The sequence below is a fragment of the Lissotriton helveticus genome, chromosome 12, assembly GCF_964261635.1.
Source record: "Lissotriton helveticus chromosome 12, aLisHel1.1, whole genome shotgun sequence".
NCBI classification, from domain to species: domain Eukaryota; kingdom Metazoa; phylum Chordata; class Amphibia; order Caudata; family Salamandridae; genus Lissotriton; species Lissotriton helveticus.
The window spans coordinates 359,868,345-359,893,239 of NC_136073.1; the positions used below are offsets into that span (position 1 = coordinate 359,868,345).

At 42.5% G+C, this 24,895-nt stretch overlaps 1 protein-coding gene across 2 annotated transcripts in view; it reads right to left on the reverse strand.

The window, feature by feature from the left end:
* VPS35 (VPS35 retromer complex component) overlaps positions 1 to 24,895 on the reverse strand; it is a 464,919-nt gene that overhangs the window by 236,427 nt on the left and 203,597 nt on the right. For both annotated transcript variants that reach the window (XM_078669694.1, XM_078669693.1), the window contains exons 7-8: positions 21,770 to 21,853; positions 7,193 to 7,302 (exon numbers count right to left, since the gene is read on the reverse strand). In XM_078669694.1, coding sequence (XP_078525820.1) covers positions 7,193 to 7,302; positions 21,770 to 21,853 — 194 coding nt within the window. The remainder of the gene's footprint in view (positions 1 to 7,192; positions 7,303 to 21,769; positions 21,854 to 24,895) is intronic.

Below are 24,895 nucleotides of genomic sequence, written 5' to 3' on the forward strand. Positions count from 1 at the left end.
AGTCCCTCCTTAGCACCGCCCTGTCTTCATTTGTAACCTCCCAAAGACCACCCACTGTTGCGTGCATTGTTGCTCGGTAGGCTTGAATTACAGTCTCTGCGCACTATTTTGTTAAATGCTTTTCACCTGCCTGCTTTTGCAGGCACGACACAGTCTTTCGTAGGGCTTTATTATTTCACAGCACGGCGCGCCACAATGGCGGCCGTGCCTTTGGTTTATTTGCGGTGCAAACGCATGTTTTTTTTCTTCTTTTTTAAACTTTAGTTTGTAAAAGCACCCCATGCTGTGCTTTCAAGGAAATGGCGGCCGCGCCCCTTTTCTAAAGATGAGGCGCCTCTAAGGAAAGGGGCAAGGGCCACCATTAGAGTCAAAGCGCAACATGGGGCGCTTTTGCAAACAACCATTTGTAATGCAGTAGGTCTCGCATCTGAGAGTTTTGTAAATGCGAGAACTATTGCATTGCAAATGTTTGTTAATGGAAGGCGGCACACTGGAGACAAAAGCACTTCAAGATTTTGGTGATATACATCGGCCTTCCCTTAGTCTTTTGTTTCATCCCATAAAAGACTAGGTGTGTTGAAGCTACAGCTTTTCAAGTAGGGAAGGTGTTGGCCCGCAGTGTACTAAAGACTAGAAACACACTTGCTATCTCAAAATACATAGATTTTACTCTTCTGAACATACACCTGAGAGAAAAGAAGAATTTCATGGAAACTCAAGGCGGCTCTTTAAATTAATATGCATGCAGAAAAAGCTTTCAACTCATCAACTGTTATCTTCTCAATCTTCAATTTTATTCCTTTCATTGACTCCTAACTTAGCTCCTTCAATTGTCTGCCTTTTAATACAGTAAGCTGTTTCTGACTACAAACTTGTTCACTCGGAACAAAATGTATGACAACATTGCCTACAGCACTGCAGACATCTAAACTCTCCAATACCATATCTTAACTTCGGTGTAGTTGTTTCTATCAAGAACGCTGCTTTTATTTAAAAAAATGTATTACACTTTTATCAAGCAGTTCATCATAAACTAAACCATTCTATACACCTTTAAAACGAAATTGGGCATTGCTCCAGTTAAGTTACAGCAATCTGAGAGCAAGAGTCCACACATTTCAGAATCCATCACCTTATTGTCATCCTTCTCTGACTGTTATTCAGTGTATAATGAAGGCTCTTCAGCATATGTGGGCGTAATAATTTACTCATTGGTAACATAAATAATACAAAAGTACTATATGTAATGACCAGTTATAAATCGGTAATAAGGCATCATGGTAAGCTAAGAATCAATACCCGCAGTCAGATTAGCATATATCTATTTTGCCAACCTCTACTAAAGTCCCCTTAGCTTCCCAGGACCTTCCCGTGGTGTGTTGGAAATCAAGAAAGTTATGTAATAAGAATGATATATGCTTAACCTATTTTTTTTATTTTTTATTTCGGAGTCTCAGGTACCTATTCCTGGCAGCACTTCCACAGACACAGAACTCACAGTATGCGGTACAATCCAAAAACCCTTCAATTCAGTCAGAAAGCTTTATCAGAAAGCCTTGAAAATGTCATCCCCGTGGGACTATGGAGGCAGCTAATATCTTAATGCATTTTGTTTAAGTAAAAGGATCTAACTGTAATTATCTTTGGATTTATATAGCACATTAGTGCCACTAGTTTGGCCTCGAAGGGCTTTCATTTGTTACTTAAAAGAATGAGGGAGCATGTATGTGTAGATGACAAGGGAGTGCATGTGTCTGTCTACATAGAAACATATCCTATGTTAAGAAAGGTGTTCGAGTGTCTCATGGCGACCAGATAAGGAGACTGCACTGTGTCTTCACTGCACAGCAGTGGAAGAGAGGTCACTTAGCATGAGTGCGTGCTGAGGGAAAGGCTATATGTATTACAAATAAAAAGTCCGAGATTCAGAGATGTCCTCCAGTCATGGAGAATCGAGATAAAGAGTGTGTCCTGTTTACCTGACAATTCACTAGGGTCCTAAAGTAACTATAGCCCATGCTCTGCCATGCAGAGTCTTGTCATCAATATGTAATTTCAGATATTGCAGTCAAGTTATCAATGATGTTATAGATCATGTCACAAGTGGGAGGTACTTAGCCGTGCATGGCAAGGACATGAGTTATAATTACTCCAGGGCATGAGTTACTGTTACTCGAGATAACTGTAACTGGTGAATTTCAGTGGTTTTGTTAGTTTAAAAAGGTATGTTTTAACTGACAAGTTCACCTAACTATAACGTGCCTTTAACCTTTGTTTTTTCAGTGCATTTTTAAGGATTTAAAAAAAAATGTAAAGTAACATTATTACAATTCCTAATTATAACGACACTTTAAACTTTGGTTTTGTCAGTGAATTTCTATGTTTTTTAAGATAAATAGGATGTCCATCCGGTGCACAGCTTGGGGTTGGGAGCAGGGTCTGGCTGTGTCAAAGAGTCACAACACCAAAATACAAAAAGCTGGCCTACTGTCTTTATCAACTGGTGAACATATGAACATGTATAACGCCGATCTATCGCCATTGTCCAAAAGTCTTCAATAACTTTAATCAAATGTATATTTCACTAATTCATACAATGCAATGTTAAAGTGATTGTTAGAGATTGTGGTAAAACTATTGAAAAAAACTTTCATTAAAAAAACAACAAGTGTCTGGGTATTACTTTTAACATTTTGCAGTCCACAAAAAGCAATCATAACAACACCCACAAGAGGGCCTTGCACTCTATCTGAAGAGCATAGAGCTCCAGCCAACAGTGCTTCAGAAAAATCATAGATTTAACGACTCAAGAGACGTCTGTTGTCTTTTTTTATCTTGCTGGGGGAAAAGCGTTTGGCGGTGCCACTACCAGACGTAAGCTAAGGCAAGAAAATATTAACCTTATGGCATTGTGGTGTGCTCCTTGCCGGAGGAGTGAGTAATACATGAGCTTCTCTGGTCACTCATTTATTATTCACATTCCCAGTGTTTTCAAACATTTTTGTGGGTGTCCCTGTGCCCACTCAGGACACCTACATCTTTCATTTTGGTTGGGGAGTGCAGCGGGAGCCCCAGGGCACCTACAGCCCCAGCAGGCACCCATTGTGGGTACCGATGAGATAATTTTTTTATTAAGTGGATGCCCACCTGGGGCATCCACAACTTAATTTATGTTGAGGGCTTAAGTGGGAACCTCAGGGCCCCCGTCCCCAAATCTGCAGCCCCTAGCTGAAGTCAGCCTTTTTTTTTTATTTTAGGTCGGTTGCCCGGTGCCCACCTGGTGAACCCACTAACCAGGGGTCATTGGGGGCTGCAGGGGAGCAGTAGAGAAAAAGGAGCTTAGAGGGAAAAATCGGTCATTGGTCACCCTCCACTCAATTATATAATTCCAAAACAAGACCTAGACCAACCAGGCATAGAAAATTCCGTCAACTGCAAAAACTTTTTGCACAATACTCCTCTCTTTTAATTATTGAGGTAGGAGGTATCACCAAAAACTGCAGGGGAGCCCCAAGGTCCAAATGACCCCTGCTGGTTCCCTGGCAAGCACCATACTGTGTGCTGGTGGGAGTCCAAACCTTAAGTTTGCTCCGACCTGGGTGCAAACTTCTGTTCCCTGTCCAAAAGAGTGCAGGCAGTCTCACAAGCAGGGAACTACAGTGTCTCAGGCGGGATAACCAGGCCGCTGAAGAGAACCAGGGGATTTGATGGGGTCCCTGGGGTCTTTAGGCCATGGCAAATCTTTGAGACTGTATTAAAGATTTTAAGATGGCCGCAGAACAAAGGTGTATCAAACTTATACTTGCCTAGTACTAAACCTAGCGCTGAAGGGTCCAAGTGGTTGAGAAACGCATAGTGGGGTTTAATACTGATAACTGAAGAATGTGTATTCCGCAAAACAGAATTGGGAAACAAAATTATCACTTACAGGTTCATAACTGCTATAGTCCCCTTTGGAAGATGAAGGTTTGTCTAATCTTAATGATCTGGACTAGGATAATTACACCCCAGACAACCTAGCAGTTTTCTCTTGAAATGTAGTTGGTTTAAGTTAGAATGTTTAAAAAGTCTTACTAGATTGCTATATTTTGTTTCAGGAGACCTGGCAGTCTAGGGAAAAAGTATAGTTATTGATTATTTTCTTCAAATCACTAAAAATGTTCAAAACATGGGTACCGGGTCAAGCATCAGTGGACTGATAACTCTGGTTAAAACTAAAATTGCAAAAAGTATAGAATGGTACAGGCATGGGTCATAAAAACTCACAAACCTCTGCATCTAATGAAAGAATTGTGGTGGTGAACATGCACGTGTAATTAGAAGGAGAAGGGTCAAGTACAATGATTAAATATGAACCTTGGGAATTTAGGAGTATTGTATAAACATTCTCCAATTTTAATAACGGGTGACTTCAATTTGCGCTTGTCGAGTTTACGGGAGGATATGGTATTAGGATAGAAGCTAACTGTATATGATATCCCATGGCTTTTTGGCACCTAGGCTAAAGGCTGAAGCAATCATCCATGGTAGAATGCCCTTCAAAACCCCCTTGTTCAATGGGCACTAGTACTTCAAACAAGCCAATACTGCATTCAAAAATATGTTTACACCTACATACAATACAAGAATAAAATTCGAAAATGAAACTTCCCAAACACCCACAAAGCCCATAAAAACCTCACCACCCCGCAAGTTGCATCCCAAAATTTCATGTTGTATGCAAGTCTTATTGCTTCAACCCTCACCACATTCCCATATTTCATGAAAAGAGGTTATGAAAAAATTGACTCAAGGATAAAAAAATATAAACCAATCTATTAAAATATGAACTTGGGAACAGTGCATTTCTAATCCACAATTGCAGATCTCTTCCTCAACCCATAACCTCGACTCACCCGCATGCCCTGCATAAACTGATTCAACTCCACTAGAAATCTTAATACTGCAAAATGCATTACTGAATTAGGTAGCCTGAAAAGGTAGGGAAATGGAGACTGGAGAAGCAAGGAGTTTCTTAAATTAACAGTGGACTTCTTAGACCTTAAGAATTCCACATTTCTGATCCTGGATTCCAACACACCCATAGCCCTTAAATCCCTTTCGATAGTAACAACAGGTCATCAATTTTATAGTTCTTACTTTTAAACAAGCCAGCCAGCCTTCTCAACTGATCTCTTACTTGTCTCGCCCAACATAAATTCTTTGGGCACATAGTGCAGACACTTTTGTATCAATTGCGGTTATAACTTGCTTGTGTTTAGCCAAAATAGTGTTACAGGAATTCAGCTTAATTTCCAACCTCAGATCTAGGAGTTTTTTAGGACAGACACCTTCAGATTTCTCCTACTAATGCCCAGATCCAAGACCAGGAATCTCTGTTTCATAAAGCAATTGACAGGGTACCATTGCTTTACAAGCAGCAATGATGGGATCAAATGAGGTCCTCTGAACTCTTTTGAATTTCTTAATCCCTTACTACCATAGCTAATGCCCTCATTTTCAGAGCTTTGACAAGTATCTTCCATTGTAATTTATTGGTATAGGTTGCCCCTAGGTATTTATAGAATGAGGAGTTCATCAGACCCACACCTCCTAACTTCCATATAAACTGCTTATATTCCTTCACAAATATCAAACATGAACTGCTTACATTCCTTCACAAATGCTAAAGTATTCGTTTTTACAAAATTATTTGTGAGTTTGTTCTCTTGGCAATCTTTATCAAAAGTGTCTAATTTCCTTTGCAAACCCAACAGTGTTACATCTACATTGACAAGGTCATCCGCGCAAAGTAAATAAGATTATGTCGCCCGCCCATACGAGGGGAAGATGAATGGGTTGATGGTAAAACTAATGGCAGGTCTGCAAGGAATAGTGAAAACAGTGCAGTTGCGAGGCCATACTCCTGAAGGAGAACATTATTAACTATTTTACGGAGCAGCATGCCATTCTGATCTACAAACAACCCTGGCCCAGTTCTCCTAATGCAATGCTTTCAATACTACCAACAGGGAATTAGGAATATTCACTCTACTACATTTTCTCCAAAGAACACCCAATCAACTAGATCGAAAGGAGCCAAAAAGTCCACAAAAAACAACAACGATTACCTCTTGTCTCAATAGTTTTTAGGGCCATGACCTAAAAGTTGAAGCAATGATCCATGACAGAATGCCTTTGTTTAAAACCCCCTTGTTCAATGGGCACTAAAGCATGATCTTCTATCTAGCCCTTCAAATAAGCCAATAATCCCTTCAAAAAGATTTTTACACCGACAAAGTAAGCTTATAAGGCAATAGTTGTTTGGGTTGGCTGGGTCGTCTTGTAATAATTGGTCTTATAATAGCACCATTTTCAACTACTGGGATAGTAGTCTGTTTTAATGAATTTAATTAAAAATAAACTAAAAAACCTTAGCCACCACTCTATATCTGTTTTAATTACTATTGCTGGCAGGTTATGAGGCTCACTTCACCTTGTCAGATTAACTGTTGAAATAATATTCTTTAAGGACTTTACAGGTAAATAAGGTAGCAAATCTTTGTTGGGCGGAGCTACTTACCAAACAGGATTCATCGAGTCAGCACCATATCCTGCCAACAGATAACTACCCCAGTGCTCCTCAGGGAAGTCGAACATTGTTAAATGTCCTCCTCTTCACAAGTAACCAAAAATGATTCGTATCTTTCAAACCCAGTACGGCCAATCATTTTTCTGAGGCGGCCCAGGCCCCCCATGCCACATTTGTCCATTAACTTTGCTCACTACCCCACTTTTATGCTGAACCACTTTCCAATGCCACCAGTCACCATTGGAATGCTCTGTGATTTAAAAAATATATTACTGAAGGTATACAACACACAGTTCCATGGGGCTGCTCATCTCAAAATTAAGTAGAATTAACTCTCTTTTGATCATCTGGTCATTGAATGGGTTTAAACTCTAAATTAAAAGCACCATACAACATGCACGTCAGAATATGTTTGCACAGGTTGGAAATTCTTTTCTATGCAATTGAACAGTCCTATCTTCCTCCGCTCATGCTTCTAGGATAATAAATTACAATGTGTCACACTTCATAATGATTACAGAAGGGCAAATACATTTGACATCAATTTGTACATTAAAACAAAAGTAAGGTGTAATTACTTTTCACAATCAACTTACATGCGAGACAAAAAAAAAACCTTACCTATCAATTAAGGCAATGATAATATTTTTCACATTTACATTTTGGTGCAGTTCTGCACAGGCCCGAAGGAAAGGGTTTAGCGTCTGAAGGTGAAATTCATCCGGAAAAACCTAGTAAAGCAAATACAAAAAAACTGGTTTAAATAATAAAAAAAAAATCATGAATTGTTTCCATTATGCAACCTTACTAAAACACCTGCCGAGAGGAGAAAATCATTCATCAAAAGGCAACGTACAAAAAATCAGTCATGAACAATCAACACAAAAGAATCTATCTCTTGAAAAATCAACACATAGTGAGCCCACAGCAGCCCTTTAGTGAAAGAAGCCATTCCAGCCTTACTGGTTCAATACCAAATCTGCAATTAACTTTCCCAAAAAGCAAATTGTGGGAAAGTTTCTCTATATGTACTGGACCAAAGTAAGGTGCAGTGTGTATAGAGGCCACCAACCCCAGAGGTATAACAGAGGTTAAAGCCAGGTGTGACCTTACACTCTAAAGTGGTAGCTTGGTCAAGCAGTAAGGCAGTACGAGAGGACAGTATGAAGCACTTGTTGTACACACTCAGTCAATTTCAATTTCAATCTTTATTATGTTTTGGAACTCCTTAGAGGTCCACATAAGAAAAGAGTACAATACAAAAATACCATTCACAGTAAGGGTAGACAAATCATAGCAATTACTAGAACACAAAGTGACACATTGTTAATCATGCCAATATTCAAAAAATTTCTAAAAAACATTAAAAAAAATTATAAATATAGAAGCAAAATCTCTCATTAGGGGGATTATGTAAGGCACTCATAAAAGAATTCGCATTTACAATACCCATTTGCAGACATATTTGTCTTAACCATTTGCTGCGATAAGGACGCAGCGCTGGGCATATAAAGAGTACATGTATTCGATCTTGAATAGATTGATGACAGAAATTGCAAATTGCAGATACTCCGTACCATTTAAACAAAAGATTATTTAGGGGTAACAAATCTTGTCTCAATAAAAACCAAAATCTCCGGATACCATGAGGTAGATTCCAGGTAGCGTAGGGTTGGGCGGATTTTCTTGCGAATGAATCGGTAAGGAAATTAACACCCTTCTTATCAAAGATTGAAGTAAAGTCTAGTCTATAGCTAAGATCCCAAGTAGCTTCTTTCAGGACAGACTTTAGCTGGGATACGGGTAGAGAAAAGAGAGTACTCTCTTCCAACTGCAAGAGGGATACAGCTTTTCTAAAGTTGCTAACAATTAGGGAGTGTTCCCCTAGACTTCCCAGTAGTTCAGTCTTTAGGAGGAACCTCATAGTCCCCTCTTCTCCTCTGGCTATGCTTGCGACCCAGCGTACCACAGCTGCCAGGCCCTGCACCCAGCTGCTGCGCAAGCCAAACTCAAGTCTGCAAGCTGCCACGGAGCAGGCAGAACTGACGGTGGATATGCTTCTTAGCAATTTTCCCTCCACCTTATTTAAGAAATCCCAGTGCTTAATGTCAATTAATTCTAAACCATATAGAAGGGTGGAAGGGACCTTTGCCCTAAAGACCTCCAATAGATGTGGGAAATGCCTTCTTCCCAGTGCCGAGTACAGTGCACTTAAGCTTCTTCCTTGAGCTAAGGCCTTCCGGGCACTGTTATCGGTGTGGGGTTTAGCGCTTAGATTATCACAGATTAATTTTCCAAGGAAGACATAACTCTTTACTACCTCCAGTTTGTCATCTCCCACAGACCGGGTAAAGTTCCTAAATTTATGTTTTTTCCGGCCTGTGATGCACATAATTTTGCTCTTGGATGCATTAATTTTTAAAAAATGAGCAACTGCATACTGATGTAGAGCAAGGAGGCGTTTGGCGAGACCTTTGGGCATAAGATCCATTATTATGATGTTGTCCGCATATAACATACATGAGATGTGTTTTCCGCCCAAGAATGGAGCTATACCATCGCAGGAGGAGAGAGAAGCAGGTAAATCAGCGATATATAATGAAAAGAGTAAAGGGGCAAGGAGACAGCCTTGCTTAAGACCATTGCATGAGGGGATAATCTTGGAGAGCCCCCTATCTCCTCCTTGCAGGACCTGGCACCAGGTGTCTGTATGTAGCAACTGAATCATATCTAATAGATAAGGCGGCATTCCCATAGCAGAGAGCTTTCTCCACAGCAGTGGACGGTCAACCTTGTCAAATGCTGTGGAGAAATCTATAAAGGCCACATAAACTCTTCCGCCACGTACCCCTATATATTTATCTATAATTGTCTGAAGAGCGGAAAGGTTATCCAGCGTTCCGTGGCCCCTACGAAAGCCTACTTGTTCTAAGGGTAAGATTTGTTTTTGCGCCACCCAATCATTGATTAGGGATAATAAACATTTACAAAACACTTTCCCAATAGCGTGTAGGAGAGCTATTTGGCGATAGTTAATAGGTAAGTTTCTATCGCCCTTTTTGAACATAGGAACCAAAATACTCCCCTTCCAGGATGCTGGAATACATTTTTTAATGTAGCAAATCCTAAAAAGAGGAAATAGGATTTTGCTCCAGGATACTGGATTTTGTTTTAAGACTGATATCGGGAGTTCATCAGGACCCATGGCACCTGATGGGCGCATGTCCCTTATAGCCAATTCTATAGATAATTCTGAGGGGTATTCAGTTATAGGAATAGTATCTTCCTCGATTCCCCTAAGTTTCACCTGCAGATCATTTTTAGCGTACAGACTTAAGATGTAATTGACCCAGGTTTGTTCGGAAATAGGGATTGGAGGTGGGCGCACTCTAGAACCACATCCCTCCCCAATGAGGGTCCAGAATTGTCTAGAGTTCCCATGAACAGCGGCTTCCCGCAATCCGATCCATAACAGGTCCTCTTTTTCTCTTTTCATTTTTTTTCTTTATCCTGCTTCTCCTCCTTTTAAGGAGAGATATTTTCTGAGATCTTTCTACTGCACCACATATGTATTGTTCCCTCACCAGTTTATTTATTTCCTTATTAAGGGAAACAACTGCTTTTGGGAGGATGTTTTTTTTCCTAATTAAATTCGATTTTTTAACGGCAGAGATGATCTCCTTTATAAAAGCATCAACAGAGGACTGTTCCACCCCCTGCCAATTGTTTAAATTGGATAGTGTTTTTTCAAGAAGAGGTTCTAAACCCTTCATAGCTTTATAATCCCAGAAACATCTTCCTGTTTTTTGAAAGGTGACCACATCCCTATCAAACGCCCAGGTGTCAGAATTAGGGGGCTCTAGGAAAAGCGTTAATATAATAACATTATGGTCACTAAGGTTAGTGTCCATAACAACCAAATCCCTTAACATAGAGAAAATAGGGTGGTCAACAATTATATAGTCTAAAATTGATTTGCTATTGAAGGAGCTATGAGTATAGTTTGCAGGGACATCGGATGGGAGCCTACCATTGACTATAAGTCCCTCCGTGCTATATAGTTCTTCCAGCAGCAGTTTACCCCGTTTGTTTGTTTTTATGTTATCTGGAAAGAGGGCTTGGGGAATCAATAAGACCTCCTCTTTTTCTTTATTCCTGAATAGTTCTAAACTATAATTGGACACTTTACAATTTAAGTCACCAACTAACAAAAAATTAGAGAGAGGAGCTGTTTTTTTAATTTGTCTAATAAAGATAAAAATTTTCTTCATCAAAGTATTAAAAGGATCACCTGGCGGAATATAGGCATTTATTATAACAAGAGGGGGTCTCTCCCCAGTTTTATCTAAGTTGGAGCGAGTCACTGCCTGAAAAAGGTTACTGGGATCTGTATGGTGAGAGAAACTCCACTTTATTGTATTGGATAATAGGCAGGCAATTCCCCCTTTTGCATGACCTCTACTAGAGGGGGTTGCCGCCACCTCCAATACGTAATAATCCTTCACTATGTTCAATTTGTCAGTACACCAGGTTTCCTGGATGCAGATTATATTGGCATTCAAAGAAAAAAGATATGATAATTTTTCGGGATTATTATTGATGCCGGCAGCATTCCAGGTGATGATAGAAAAGATACTGCTAAAGGTGAGAGAACAATCTAGGGTTGTCCGTCACCTTAGTCGCCAGGGCACCGGGTAGCCAGTTCCATTGCTGATCATTTTCAGTTATACCCCTGTTTATTGTTATAGGGGGAGGAATAGGATGTGTTACTATCCTTTTTGTTTTTGACACACAAATTTTTAAATCATCAAAAGGTTGAGAGAGACCAACCGGACCCAATCCCCTATGGTGGCCATTCACAATATGATTATCACCACATGTGGCGGTAAACGGCACCACGTCAATCCCCTGACTCTGGAAAAGTTCTGCTTTATTTAATATAAGATTCACTATCAAGTTTGAATAGAACCTTACCCTAGTAAATGACATAGACCCTGATCCCAATATTGTTACTAGGTCAATGTCACTAGATTTAATTAGTTTTAGTCCCTCGATGTCTTTACAGCATTTCAGCAGAAAAGATCTATTCAGGCTTAAATCAATATCAAATAATGGGACGAAGTCCAAAAGCAGAGAGTCAGTACGGGTTTCCGTGAATTTATAAACAGAGTTTTGACCTAAGGCTGCCCCCTCTATCCGTGTATGGAAAGAAGGGGCAGAAGGATTTAAAGAAGTGGAAACCACCGGGGCAGAGCTTCTTTCTTCTTCCGCTAAGCGGTGGGTCAAGAATTTTTCTTTTTCTACACCCTGTTCTATTGAATTTAATTTAGAACAATTCATAATAATTTCATCGGAATTAACGGAAAGCCCCAAAAATTCAGAGGATGACCTAATTGAGTCATGCTTCAGAGATCCATTATCATTGTCATCTTCAACCTCAGCAGAAGAGGATTTGAAGGAAACTTTGGGATTCTCAAAGAGAATTTGTCTCTGCCTCCTTTTTTTAAATCTACGGAGAGACTTCCTCTTTTTTTTCCCCTTATGCTTTCCATGTTTTTCCACTTTTTCCTCCAATTCCGGCCCCTTAAAGTCAAGATCAAAAATAGGATATAATGCCTTTTCGGCATTAGCATTTGGCAGTACCATATTATTTTCCTCAGAAACAATATCTGGAATGGAATCACTTATACAATTATAAGCAGAAGTTTTCAAAATAGGACGCAAGTCCTTCACTACAGGTGCAACCGGTATATTGTCAGTTAACAAACAAGGTGTATTAGCCAAAAGGTTTTTGGGAGGTATTGTAATAGGAGAATCTGAGCCACAGCTCCTTTCACAGGTTTTTGATAATAATGCCTTTAAAATTTGGGTAACGGAATCCAATACACAATCCGAGCTACCCACAAATTTATTCAGTAGCGTCAGAATTGAGGATAGCAAATGTTCCAAGGAGAGTAAAAATTCAGATATGGGTTTCTCCGAATGTTTCAGGCTAGGATCATTAATAGCCTCAATCCCGGTTATATTGAGCATTGGACTTGTAGACATATTTGACTGAAGGGAAAGATCTTGTGAGTTGGAAGAAGGTGTACTGCTAAAAAGATGGAGACCAGAAGGTGTAGCACCCATTGGGGTCTTTGCAGCTTCTAGTAATGCCCTAGGTACATCAACCAAATAACGTTCGCACAACACTGGGTCAATATCCAGGGGCTGTGAATCTTCGTTTATATCCTCCCTCAACTTAGAGAGGGAAAGTAACCCATTTTGCAAGACATTTACAGTTGTTAATGGAGTCTTGATATTTTTGGGGTTATCTGGACTGGAAATTAAACATTTATCATTCTCCAAAAGTAAAGAAGTAGTAGATGGGATACCCACAAAAACACATGAACTTAGGCCAAGAGTTCCCGGTTCTACCTCCTTCGGATGATGGTCAAACGATGGGTTAGGTGTTGAAATCAGGGAGACGCTCTTATTAGAAGCAGTATTTTCCTGGGGTACCCTATCTACCGCTTTCTCCCAAAGCTGGAAAATCTGGTTTTGGCCTTTCAACTGAATCGTTGAAACATTCTTATTTCGGAGTGGGTTAGATCTGGTCTTAGCTGTTGATCTTCCCCCCAACAGTCTTCCAGATCTTAACTTTTTAGCAGTCATATTACGACTAATATCAAAATATGTGAAATAGGGAAATATATAATACCAGTAAGCAAGTTAAAATATATAAAACGAATACTGTCTAATCACAAAATCAATCAATCGGAGGCATGAATAAAGTCCCTGAATAAGCAGCAATAGCCAACGTCTACATAAGTCAATGGGTTGAAAAATAAAATTATCTCTGTATAGACAGAAATTAATAAGTGGGCCCAGCCCAGCCTACTTTAGCCACTGAGGGCCACAGAGGGCCCGCTCTTCGTCCGCGCTTCTGTCCGCGCGCGTCCCGCGTTCGCGTAAGTTAAATTGTTTAAGTAGGAGGAGGAAAAGGGGGCGGGCAGAGGCACCAGGTGCGCGCGATGGACAAGCGCTAGCACCTCTGGTCCTCGCAGTCCCGCTCCCGCTACTTGCGTGGGACGCTTCTCTCCCCAAATCAAACAGCAAAAGTCCAGAGTGGAGCACACGGGCTCCTAGGTCCTCGAACAGCGCCTCAGGGCGGAACAGCCCACGCAGTCAGGACACACAGCAGCGTTGTTTGCAGGAGAGCACAAAGTGAAGGCAGGCAGAAACGAGCGGCACCCGCGGAGCGGGGGCCGCGAGGGGTGAAGTAGCCTTCAGAAAGGGGGCGGGAAGAGGCACCAGGTGCGCGCGATGGACAAGCGCTAGCACCTCTGGTCCTCGCAGTCCCGCTCCCGCTACTTGCGTGGGACGCTTCTCTCCCCAAATCAAACAGCAAAAGTCCAGAGTGGAGCACACGGGCTCCTAGGTCCTCGAACAGCGCCTCAGGGCGGAACAGCCCACGCAGTCAGGACACACAGCAGCGTTGTTTGCAGGAGAGCACAAAGTGAAGGCAGGCAGAAACGAGCGGCACCCGCGGAGCGGGGGCCGCGAGGGGTGAAGTAGCCTTCAGAAAGGGGGCGGGAAGAGGCACCAGGTGCGCGCGATGGACAAGCGCTAGCACCTCTGGTCCTCGCAGTCCCGCTCCCGCTACTTGCGTGGGACGCTTCTCTCCCCAAATCAAACAGCAAAAGTCCAGAGTGGAGCACACGGGCTCCTAGGTCCTCGAACAGCGCCTCAGGGCGGAACAGCCCACGCAGTCAGGACACACAGCAGCGTTGTTTGCAGGAGAGCACAAAGTGAAGGCAGGCAGAAACGAGCGGCACCCGCGGAGCGGGGGCCGCGAAGGGTGAAGTAGCCTTCAGAAAGGGGGCGGGAAGAGGCACCAGGTGCGCGCGATGGACAAGCGCTAGCACCTCGCAGTCCTCGCAGTCCCGCTCCCGCTACTTGCGTGGGACGCTTCTCTCCCCAAATCAAACAGCAAAAGTCCAGAGTGGAGCACACGGGCTCCTAGGTCCTCGAACAGCGCCTCAGGGCGGAACAGCCCACGCAGTCAGGACACACAGCAGCGTTGTTTGCAGGAGTGCACAAAGTGAAGGCAGGCAGAAACGAGCGACACACTCAGTCAGCAAAAGGTTTCACACACTCAAAGACAGAACTCCAGGCCAATTGTTTTTATATCAAAGATATAGTTGTTTTATTTTTAGAACCAACAGGTATCAAAATATACTGTTCTCAATGTGAGAGGTCTCAGATGAGTACTTTGCAGAAAGGCAATAAACTTTGTAAACACAATAGGTACAGGGGTTGCAGTAGGCAACACAATTCTAAACACAATTTAGCATTGAGCTCAATGGGGTTTTCTACATAAATACAGCTGATTACTTTGTAGATTACTCTGGTAGGTCCAGGACTGGATCCTAGATTCAGTCCTGGGATCGAAGCTGAAAACAGTTTAGTAAAAACGTTTTAGTTATTGCAGTGATTTTTAAGGAATATAAAGCTATTTTAAAAGTTCACACTTTGAAACTTTTCAATGAAAATCTGACAATGTTGTCCAATGGGAGAAAATTCAGGTTGCAGTAAAAGTACGATCTTGTTACTTTTGTAATCCAGTACTGGGCTCCGAGGTCCAGCACTGGGGTCTCAACTTAAAACAGGTAAGTAATTATGTTTCAGTATTTGGTATGATTTTTAAAGAATATTTCAAGTTTTCAAAAGTAGACAGAAGAAATTTCACAGAAAAGCACACAATGGATTCCTAGAGAGAAAATTCAAGTTACTAGTAAACCCGACTAGGATGACTTTTGCGGTTCAGCACTGTGCTACAAGATGCAGCACTGGCTTCTCTCGTGATCACAGGTGAGTACTTCGGAATTTGGTTGATTTTATGGGAAAATTTTAAGTTTTCAAAACTTCACACTTGGAAGATTTTTCGAGTCAAACCAGTCAATGGTATCCAATGGCAGGTAAGTGAGGTACCGGTTTCCAGGTGAGTACTCGACTGGTGAAGTTAGTTTCCTGGGCATAGACTCAGGGGTCCCCCAGGGTCAGGTAGGTACAGTTGGTTCACCCTCAGCGGCACAGGGGCAGCCGGGTGCAGAGGTAGTTAGGCCCAATGTTATCCAATGAGGGGAAGGGGGCCTTCGGTTGGTGGCTGCTGGCTAGCAGGCCACGTGGCTGTGGGAGCTGGGCTCCTGGTCACTTGCTCAGGGCAAATGGGGAAGTGGGATAGGGCAACGGTTGCACTGCCAGAGGCACTCTGGGGGCTGGGTGCAGAGTGCTTTTGAGCCGTTGGGCGCTCAATGTTATTCAATGGGAAAGGTAAAAAGGGAACAAAGGCTGCAGACTCGGGGACGCAGATTATTCAGGTTAGACCACCACTTCGAGAGGTAAGCGGGGATCCTGGAGAAGAGGTAGGTACCCCAAAGGGAGGCACAGGGAGCCGCAGGGCGCCGGGGAATCTTACCCTCGGCTGGTCGCGGTTGGAGGGGTCCCTGGTTCTGAGGCTGCAGGAGTCGTCTGGTTCGTCGAGGAGGGTCTTTGGTCAAGTGGGCAGGTCTTGAGCTTCCTGGCTGGCACCAGGGGGTGGTTGTTGCAGCAGAGCCTCTGATTATGGGAGTCCCAGTCTTTAAGAGGGTCAAGGCAGGCAGGTCCTCCAGGTGTCCCAAGGTTCCTGTCCGCAGGAGTCGCTGGGATTAAGCAGGAGCAAGTTCCAGGATCGACAGGTCGGTAGGGCTGGGGCCAAGTCAGTGGGTGTCGTCCTGTTGTTAGCAGCTGCACGGCGGGTCGTCTTCTTCTTGAGCTTCTTTCTTCTTTTCCTTTTGGGATCTGAGGAAGGAAGGTCCAGGGTGCCCTTAAATACAAAATTTAGGGGCGTTACAGGTAGGGCAAGGGCAGGGACCAATAGATCCCTGTCCTGGGGTGGGTACACCCCCTAGCCTGCTCCTCTCCTGTGGGAGGGGGGCAGGAGCCTAGCTGTGATTGGGCAGAGCTCCCCATCTTCAAGATGGCCGGAGCCAGGGGTCGTGCTTCACCTCGCCTCTCACACATGAGGGGCGGGGTTGGCACAGGCTGGCACCCCCCCCCCCCCCTTCCTGACGTAGGGTTTCCCGCCAGTCTTCCCGCAAGAGTGGGATTAGAACTGATGGGGGCCATTTGCTGAGCACAGCAAATGGTCTGGAGAAGCTCACAGAGGTGGCATGCCTTTGAAGTTTCCCCCTTCCCATCCTGGGGAGGAGACCTAGCACCTCGCCCAGGATGTGCATTGTTGCAGGCCCAGGAGAGCGAGGAACTCTCCACCCAGGGGTCCAGCAACATGTCTGCTGTGTGGCAGCATGGGCAGCCACTCAGTCCAGACGTGGATTGTAGGTTAGGTTTCAGGGGGCATCTCTAAGATGCCCTCTGGTGCATTTTACATTAAACCTCCCACTGGCATCAGTGCGGGGTTAATGTGCTGAGCAGTTTGATGCCAAACTTCTGAGGCTTCAGTGAAGCCATCATGGTGCTGTGGAGTTCGTAATGACGACCTCCCAGCACCATATACTATTAAATGGCAGCACTGCACTTACAGTGCCCAGAAATGGCCCTGGGTACTGTAGGGGCACAGGTCTCATGCACCTGTGCCCACACCACTGGCATAGGGCACCCAGCTAGAGGGGTGGCTGAGGTATGCCAGGGCAGTGGGGTTTGTGGGCATGGCACACAGGGATGTGTGCCATGTCGACTCTCTGTTTAGTTCTGTACTTGGACACACAGCCTGCAAAGGCAGTGTGTGGGTGTCAGGGTACAGGGCCCCTAAGGGTGGCACAATAAGTGCTGCAGCCCTTAGGGGTCTTCTCTGGTCACCATGCCCTGAGTTTCTAGGGTACCATTTACTAGGGGCTGATAGGTGGCCAGAGATGCCAATTGGGTTTTGTTTCAACATAGCTTTAGGGAAGGAACACAGGCCCTGGGTACCTGGTTAGCAGGAACCCAGGGCACACTCAGTCAAAGCACATCAGCAGTTCAGAAAAAAAGTGGGGGCATACCAATGCAAGAAAGATGGCACTTTCTCACACAAATGTTTTTAAGTCTCTTATAGAAATCCTATTAGACCATACAAAAGATTTTGAGGCAGCCATTCTAGTTGATGCTAACAGCATTCCATCCTGAATTACATAAAACAGTTATACACTAATTTCTGGGAATGATTGTTTAACAATATACATGTCAGATACATTTGCAATAACCAGCAGCAAGAGGCGAAATCCTGGTGTGTCGTTCCTTCCTTGAGGTATACACCAAGCCCTCCACTAGCATCTAGCTTAACTTAAATCTGAAGGATTGCAACTGAATGGGATGCTAAAAAAGATACCACTTTACATGGAGAAATAAAGTGATATGGTTGAAACAGTGATGGAAATTCAGAGAAAATATTGTGTTACCAAAGTAAGATAAAACACAGACTGGATATCCCAGAAGTAAAAGTTGTAACTGAATACAGTAAACTTTTTAGGTGTCCTTATACCTATTTTAAAGATGTGTGCACGACTTACTTTCTCCCTCCAATGGCTTGGACTGAGAAGGATATAGCTGGGAAAATATTTCTTTTTGCTAAATCGAGTTGTTTGTTCCTGTCAGATCTTGCCAATGTACACTCCTCAGAGGTTTTTAAATGATTTGAAACCCATGATAAATAGACCCATTTGGATTTTCCAGATTCCTCTATCGACTCAATGACATTACCCTTCCCACTGGTGGGAAGCTGAGCTTTGCAAGTTTATTATTTTGTTTAAATTTTGCCAGGGGATCACTACAGAAGAAAGTATTACATACCTGTAGACCTGGTTCAGCAACATAGGAATCTTCATTGAAGACACACACACTTGAACAATACCCTGCTGCTTGCGTAAACCCGGAACACTTATGTTTTTGTCCATAGAAACAGCATCCAAGAATGTTTTTGTCCATGAATTTATATTTAACTGTGGAATGGAAGCCTAACAGAGGACATATTTTTTTCATGAAGGTTCAAAATAACACTCCAGATTACATCCACAGAACTTCACTGCAGCACTCAATTGCATACATAACCCATTAGCAGAGAACATGAAGGCACAAATGCAGCTGGCTAGGCTTACATTGCACACAGAGAAAAAAGGAGCCTCCCTCTAAGCACCTGAGAGACACAAAAACCTACAGTGCGTTATACTGTCAGTTGCCTCTCCGATTATGTTATTTTTATGATATATTATATATAGTATACTTATATATAAGTAACTGCTCTGTATTAACGCAGACAGGGAGCCGGGCTGGTCGTTTATGACTTCATTTAAGATTCCTAAGATTACAGCCAGGACTACAGGTAGGTCACCGTTTCTTCTTCATTGTAGGATCTGCATTGGTAGTCATTAAGGCTTTAATAGAGCAGCAAGCTAAGTAGCATAGGCAGCAGCAATAATATACATACACATGTATGTGTGTGTGTATATGTATATATATATATATATATATATAAAATCCAATCCCCCTTTCCTTTCAAAGAGGCACACCGGCACTGGCTGGGTTGCAATAAATTCATTTATTCGAGTGAAATAACACGAAGGCAAGAGGCTTCCTTATCCCAACGTTTCTGCTTGTGAAAGCCTTGGTCACGGGAGGCAGTCTCTGTTTTTTTAATTGCACCAACTCAAGCCATATATATATATATATATATATATATATTTTTTTTTATCCAACAAAGGCCGAAGCTTCTCAAGATGCATGCGACAGTGCGTCTGCCATTCGGCATCACGGTTCAGCCAGCCCCAGCCATCCAAGTTTGTTGTACTGCCTGATGCGTTTCTGTGGCCAACGTACCACTTCATCAGAGGCATTTCTCCTGTACGCATTGGAGCGCTCTTTATACTGCACGCTGATTGGTTGAAAAACCTCTCATGGGTTTACCAACGTATTTGCTTTCTTCATACAGCATGCTGGGATATGTAGTCACATCAAGCTTTCATTGAACACCTATAGTAGGTTCCAATGCGTACAGATTTCAGAGAGTCAGTTAGAAACCTTGGTAGGATCTGGATGTGATGGGAGCAGGCACTTTTCATCAAGACAAACTTTACTGGAAACCGGGGCAGGAAGGTTACTCTCCCTCAGCCTCTCATTCCTTCGAGATGGTGCATCTTGCACGGGACGGCACCCGTGTCATAATTTTAGCCAAGAAACGCTGAAGCTTCTTAAGATGCACTCGACAGTGCGTCAAGGGGTGGGCTGAACCGTGATGCCGAATGGCAGACGCACTGTCGAGTGCATCTTGAGAAGCTTCAGCGTTTGTTGGATAAAAAAGAACTATATATATATATATATACACCTCATACATACAGCCTGCCACGGCAAAAATCCGAGTCCGGATACAATGACTCATTAAGAAACGGATAGACTCACAAAAAAAACATTAAAAAAATATATAAATACCACACATATATCGAAACATATACACACACACACAAATATATATATTATATGTATTATATATATATATATATATATATATATATATATATATATATATATATATATATATATATATATATATATATCCTACTGGTGGTTGTCAGTAGGTAGTTATAGTTAGGACCAAGTTTCCATAGGAAAACTGTTTTTTTTTGCCAAAAACTTTGGCGCCATTTGACGAATCCTTACAAATTTTTCAAAACTAGTTTGCCAGTCACTTCAGCTGCTGTCTTGAAAGTTTCTGGGTGATCCATCAAGCGATGGCTGAGAAAAGGGGGTATTCTAAAATGTGTTTTCCCCATGCAATTTACACTTTAGACACAGCTACAGCCCAATCCGCTGAACGGAATCACCACCAAATTGGTAGAAAGGGAGATATTGGTCCAGAGAAGTGCCTTTTTCTGATTTGGTATAAAATCTTGCCTTATACTATATAGCCTGAATCTATGTCCCGGAGCACTCGTACTCCTAAAATGTCATAAGAAAACAAACTAGTGAGCTGTGGCAAAACATTCTGTGCCAAATATAAAGTGGTCCGCTATGAGAAATCGCACCAAGTGTTTTGAGAAATAAGTCGCAAGTTAATGAAAATTAATAAATATATTATTATTAATACATTATCTTCAATAAGAACAGTTTTAAAAGTAGCCCTAAAGAAGTCTCTCATGCTGAAATGCATTGACTACTGTGGCTTTTAATCCGAGAAGAAGAGCTTGAAAAAAAAGAAAAGAGAATAAAGAATTTTCTTCAAAATACACGCACGGAAGAATATGAATTTTTTAAATTGAACATGTGATGTTATGAATTCTGTGTTGAATGATTATAAGCAAGAAACAATAACGTTTTCCAAAAGAAGGGTGCGGAACCATATTAATCGTTTTAAGTTTTTCTATTGAAATTTGAAAGAGGTTGAACTTTCGGTTCTGTGCATCTTATAACGAGGAGCCGGCTCATATGATGAAGCAGGACACCTAGCTTGCTGGGTGTGTGAGAGCCCTAGTCCCGAGAAGGGAATTCCCCTCCCCTCCCCTCCTATCCCTTCTCTCTTTTTCTACTGACCCCTGTTTTAATTATTGTGCCAGACATCTTTCAGCCTCGACCCCCAGTGTACTCTTCTTTGTTACATTGCATCTTATAAGTCTCAAATGATTTCTTTCACAGTAGGATTTTGTCTCAACCTCATTTGTATATTTGCAAAATCTAAATTTGTATATAAAGGTATGCGGATCCTCTGAGGATCCGACAGTCCCAATACTGAAAGCTGCAAAGTGTGGCCTCCTCTGCGAGACGGTCTTGTTTTATCACACCTATTCCACGCTCAACCTAAATTCCATACGTATACATTTAATTCCCACTGTGACTTCTATCAAGACAAGTTCTGGGTTATTTTTAAGAATTCCTATCCCAAAACCCAAAAGTCCACTAGAGTTGAGTAGTCCAAAACCAGTGCTCAGATCAACTGTTAAAGAATTGGCAACTCTAACGTTTTAAAACCACTCAGAATTTCACTAAATAACCAGTTGTGATTTCCAGGTCTCTACGAAACACTTAGAAAGAGGTTGTATCTCAAAACCATGACGTTATTCGCCATACTTTAAAAATGTGTAGACTTTGGTATACTGAATTGTTACTTGGCTGAGTATAGAAGCATTATTTGTAATTCAAACCACATATATCCTTTAATAATAGCATTTAAGAGACACTTGACCCCACACTTACCTGTATAATGCACTCCATGAGATACTCCTGAGCCAATGCATCCCTGCAATTCACAACCTGTTCAAGTATGCCAGGCAACACAATCTGAAACAAGAGCGAAGAAGGAAGTTAACACAAAAAGGTGCTATTTACCGATAGCCCACGAGTCAGTGTTTTCTAAAACAGATTATCCAGGTCATCAGCGAAGCAATAAAGCTATTAATTCCAGGCAAAGTTAACTGTATTACAGTAAACCTTTGCTAAACAGAGTATAAATGCCAGTAATACAAACATAAATCAAGATGCTTTTATCAGAGTACAACTGCAGTTTGAAGTCAATCCAGTTTTAGGGTAATTCTTCATTGATGATATTTTCTCAGTTGTATAGGTATATAAACATGAAGTAAAAAAAAAAATACTTGGCAACGCTCTTTCTTGCGGATACTCTATTTATATACAGATTCCTCACCATCAGTATATTTTTCAGGCACCAGACTGCATGTGGAGATATTTCATAGCAGTGATCATGCAAGTCACTAAGTGGCGTTGTGCAGCTTCACGTTAGCACCATACTACCTTGAAGTGACCTGCACATTGAAGTCAGTTTAAAGTCTTTTCTTTTTCAACTTCCATGGATGAAGTTTGTGAACAATTATTAGATACAGTGTGTGGATCACTAACTTGGGAAATATTTAGATGACTAAGAGGCCAGTCCACAGAAGAAGGAGGTGGGAGGGCAGTGAGAATCTGCGGTTAACTAAAGAATCCACCCGAAAGAGGGTAAGTCTCTTGTTCTTCTCTCTCACCAAACAAGTAGTGATGCATCCGTCACCACTATCAACTCTGGGAGAGCAAGGGAGATTGGCCTGCTGCAGAGCAAACTGCAGTCGGGCAGTCGCCACTATAGATTTGCCCAAAGATCTGGATGGAATTGGAAAGGCGGCCCTGGTGCGGACTCTACTGGGACTTAAAGTTTTAATGTAGGGCTCTTATGTGCCACCTGCCGTGGTTTACAAGGAGGATGCACAAAGCTAAGAGGCCAGCAAGCTTCAGAAACCACCATGCATCAAGGAGCGAGCCGAAAACATCCTGCTCATTTCCCGAAAGACCTATACTCGTTGCTATGGAGGAAAAGCCATGAGGTTCAAGTATCCATGAATGTCCCAATGAGAAGAGGCCTCAAGAGAGAATCAGGTCAGACTACAGCTCATTTATGGTGAAACCGTAGCCATATTTGCAAAAATTCAAGGGGCACTGGTGAGGCCGAAGGGTAACACGACAAACTGAAAATGGTTCTGGCCCAACTTGAACTACAGGTAATAAATGTGGGACTGCAGGATGGGCATATAAAAATATGCATCCTGCAAGTCCAAGACAATGTCTAGTCACCTGCGTCCACAGCAGATAGAATCTGGGCCAATGGAAGCATGTTGAATCTGTCCTTCCATAGGAAGGCATCGAGGAGGAAGAGGCTCAAGGCAGGCCTCTGGCCTCCATCCTTTTTAGAGACGAGGAAATAATGAGAGTAATAACCCAACTTTCTCTCAGTCTAGTACTGTCTCAATGGCACCTCTGGAGAGCTAGAGGCTTAATTCCTGCAGCAGGCTAGACAGAAACTCTTCCGACACCCGTTCTGGTGTGGGAGGGATATTGGGCTGGGAGGAAACAAAAGGTAGAGAATAATCATTTTGAATAATTAGCAAGACGCATCTGTCAGATGTGTTGGATCATCAACCCAAGTGCCAGATCCAGCCTTGGGGGTATACATCACTGCAGGCAAAGTAAATTGTTGGCTGTTCTAGAAGTAGAGAAGGAGGATTTGGTAGGCTTGTGCCCTGTTGGTTCACACGCTGCCTGCCAGATCCAAATTCCCCAATGACTGAACTGTCTGTTATATTACAGGTTAGGAGGATGGTCTCGGACTATAGGCTAGACCTCTAAAGTAGCCCTACATTTTCGAAACTGGGACAGGGACTGTTTTGCAGGAGCCAACATCACTAACAAATGCACTGTAACTCCACTGTCTTTAGAGAGTTCCAAAGTGGAGTCTACCTTTTTACCAAAACACAGGACCCATGAAAGGGAATTTCTGCCAGCAAAGAGTGCACATCACTAGAGACCCATGTGGAACTCATCCAGTCAAGTCAATGAAGAACTACAATTTTACCAACTAGCCTGCAATGGTATCCAAACCTCCACTGATAACATTTTGCCACATTCTGTCCATCATGTATCATCTGGGTCAAAAAAGCCCTAAGATCTTCAAGATAGGCTGGCAAGATATTACTGGCCTTGTCCTTATGGGATCGAATTATCAGTCCAACAGAGAGACCACACTTCCAGAACATAATGCCAGACTTGCTGAAGAAAGCATACCTTTTCCAAAAGCATCAAACATTTAAGAGTCTATTTCTGGAGGAAGGGTAGAAAAATAATTAGACTTCACTTTACGGTTATAGAACTGGAATAGGGTGCTTGGTGAGAATATCATGGTTACCAGGCGCCGGTCTATGCTGTTTGGCCACCTGCTTGTTCACAGGTGGGCAAGAACATGGTTTCAATCAAGTAGCCATTAGAGTGTCTGTGAGGCCATCTTTAACCGCAAGAGATGACTTGAAAGTTGCTGACTCTAGGTTCTGTTAAAACAATCATTTTTGTCTCAATAGAGGGCAGCTGTTATTCTAGTACCTCAGCTGCTTTCCGTATCACAACCGAAATTGAGTCTCTCTCTTCCAATGATGGCCCATGTGTGAGTCAAGCTCTGACTTGGAAGAGGTATCAAGCCCATTAGCGTTCTAAAAATTAAGGTATACAAAATCAGCAATATAAAGAGAGGGGAGCACACCATCCACCTCACCGTCATCAACATCCTGGACCTCTGGAACAGGATAAGTGTCAGCACCAAAACTGTAATGGAGCATCTGATGAAAGCTGTGACACAGTAGAGGTACAAGGTTTGAGTCAGTTACATGACAACAATTTAAGTTTTTCTAGTTCCGTAGTTTGACCTCACGCTGACATTAGTTTGGGGTTCAGCATGGTTGTTGGCACTGCATCATTGTCCAGCAACAGTGTCAGAATGCCAAGACTCGGTGCAAATAGTGGGGCCGGAATAGAAGTCTGTACCGGTGTCAGTACAAGCCAGGG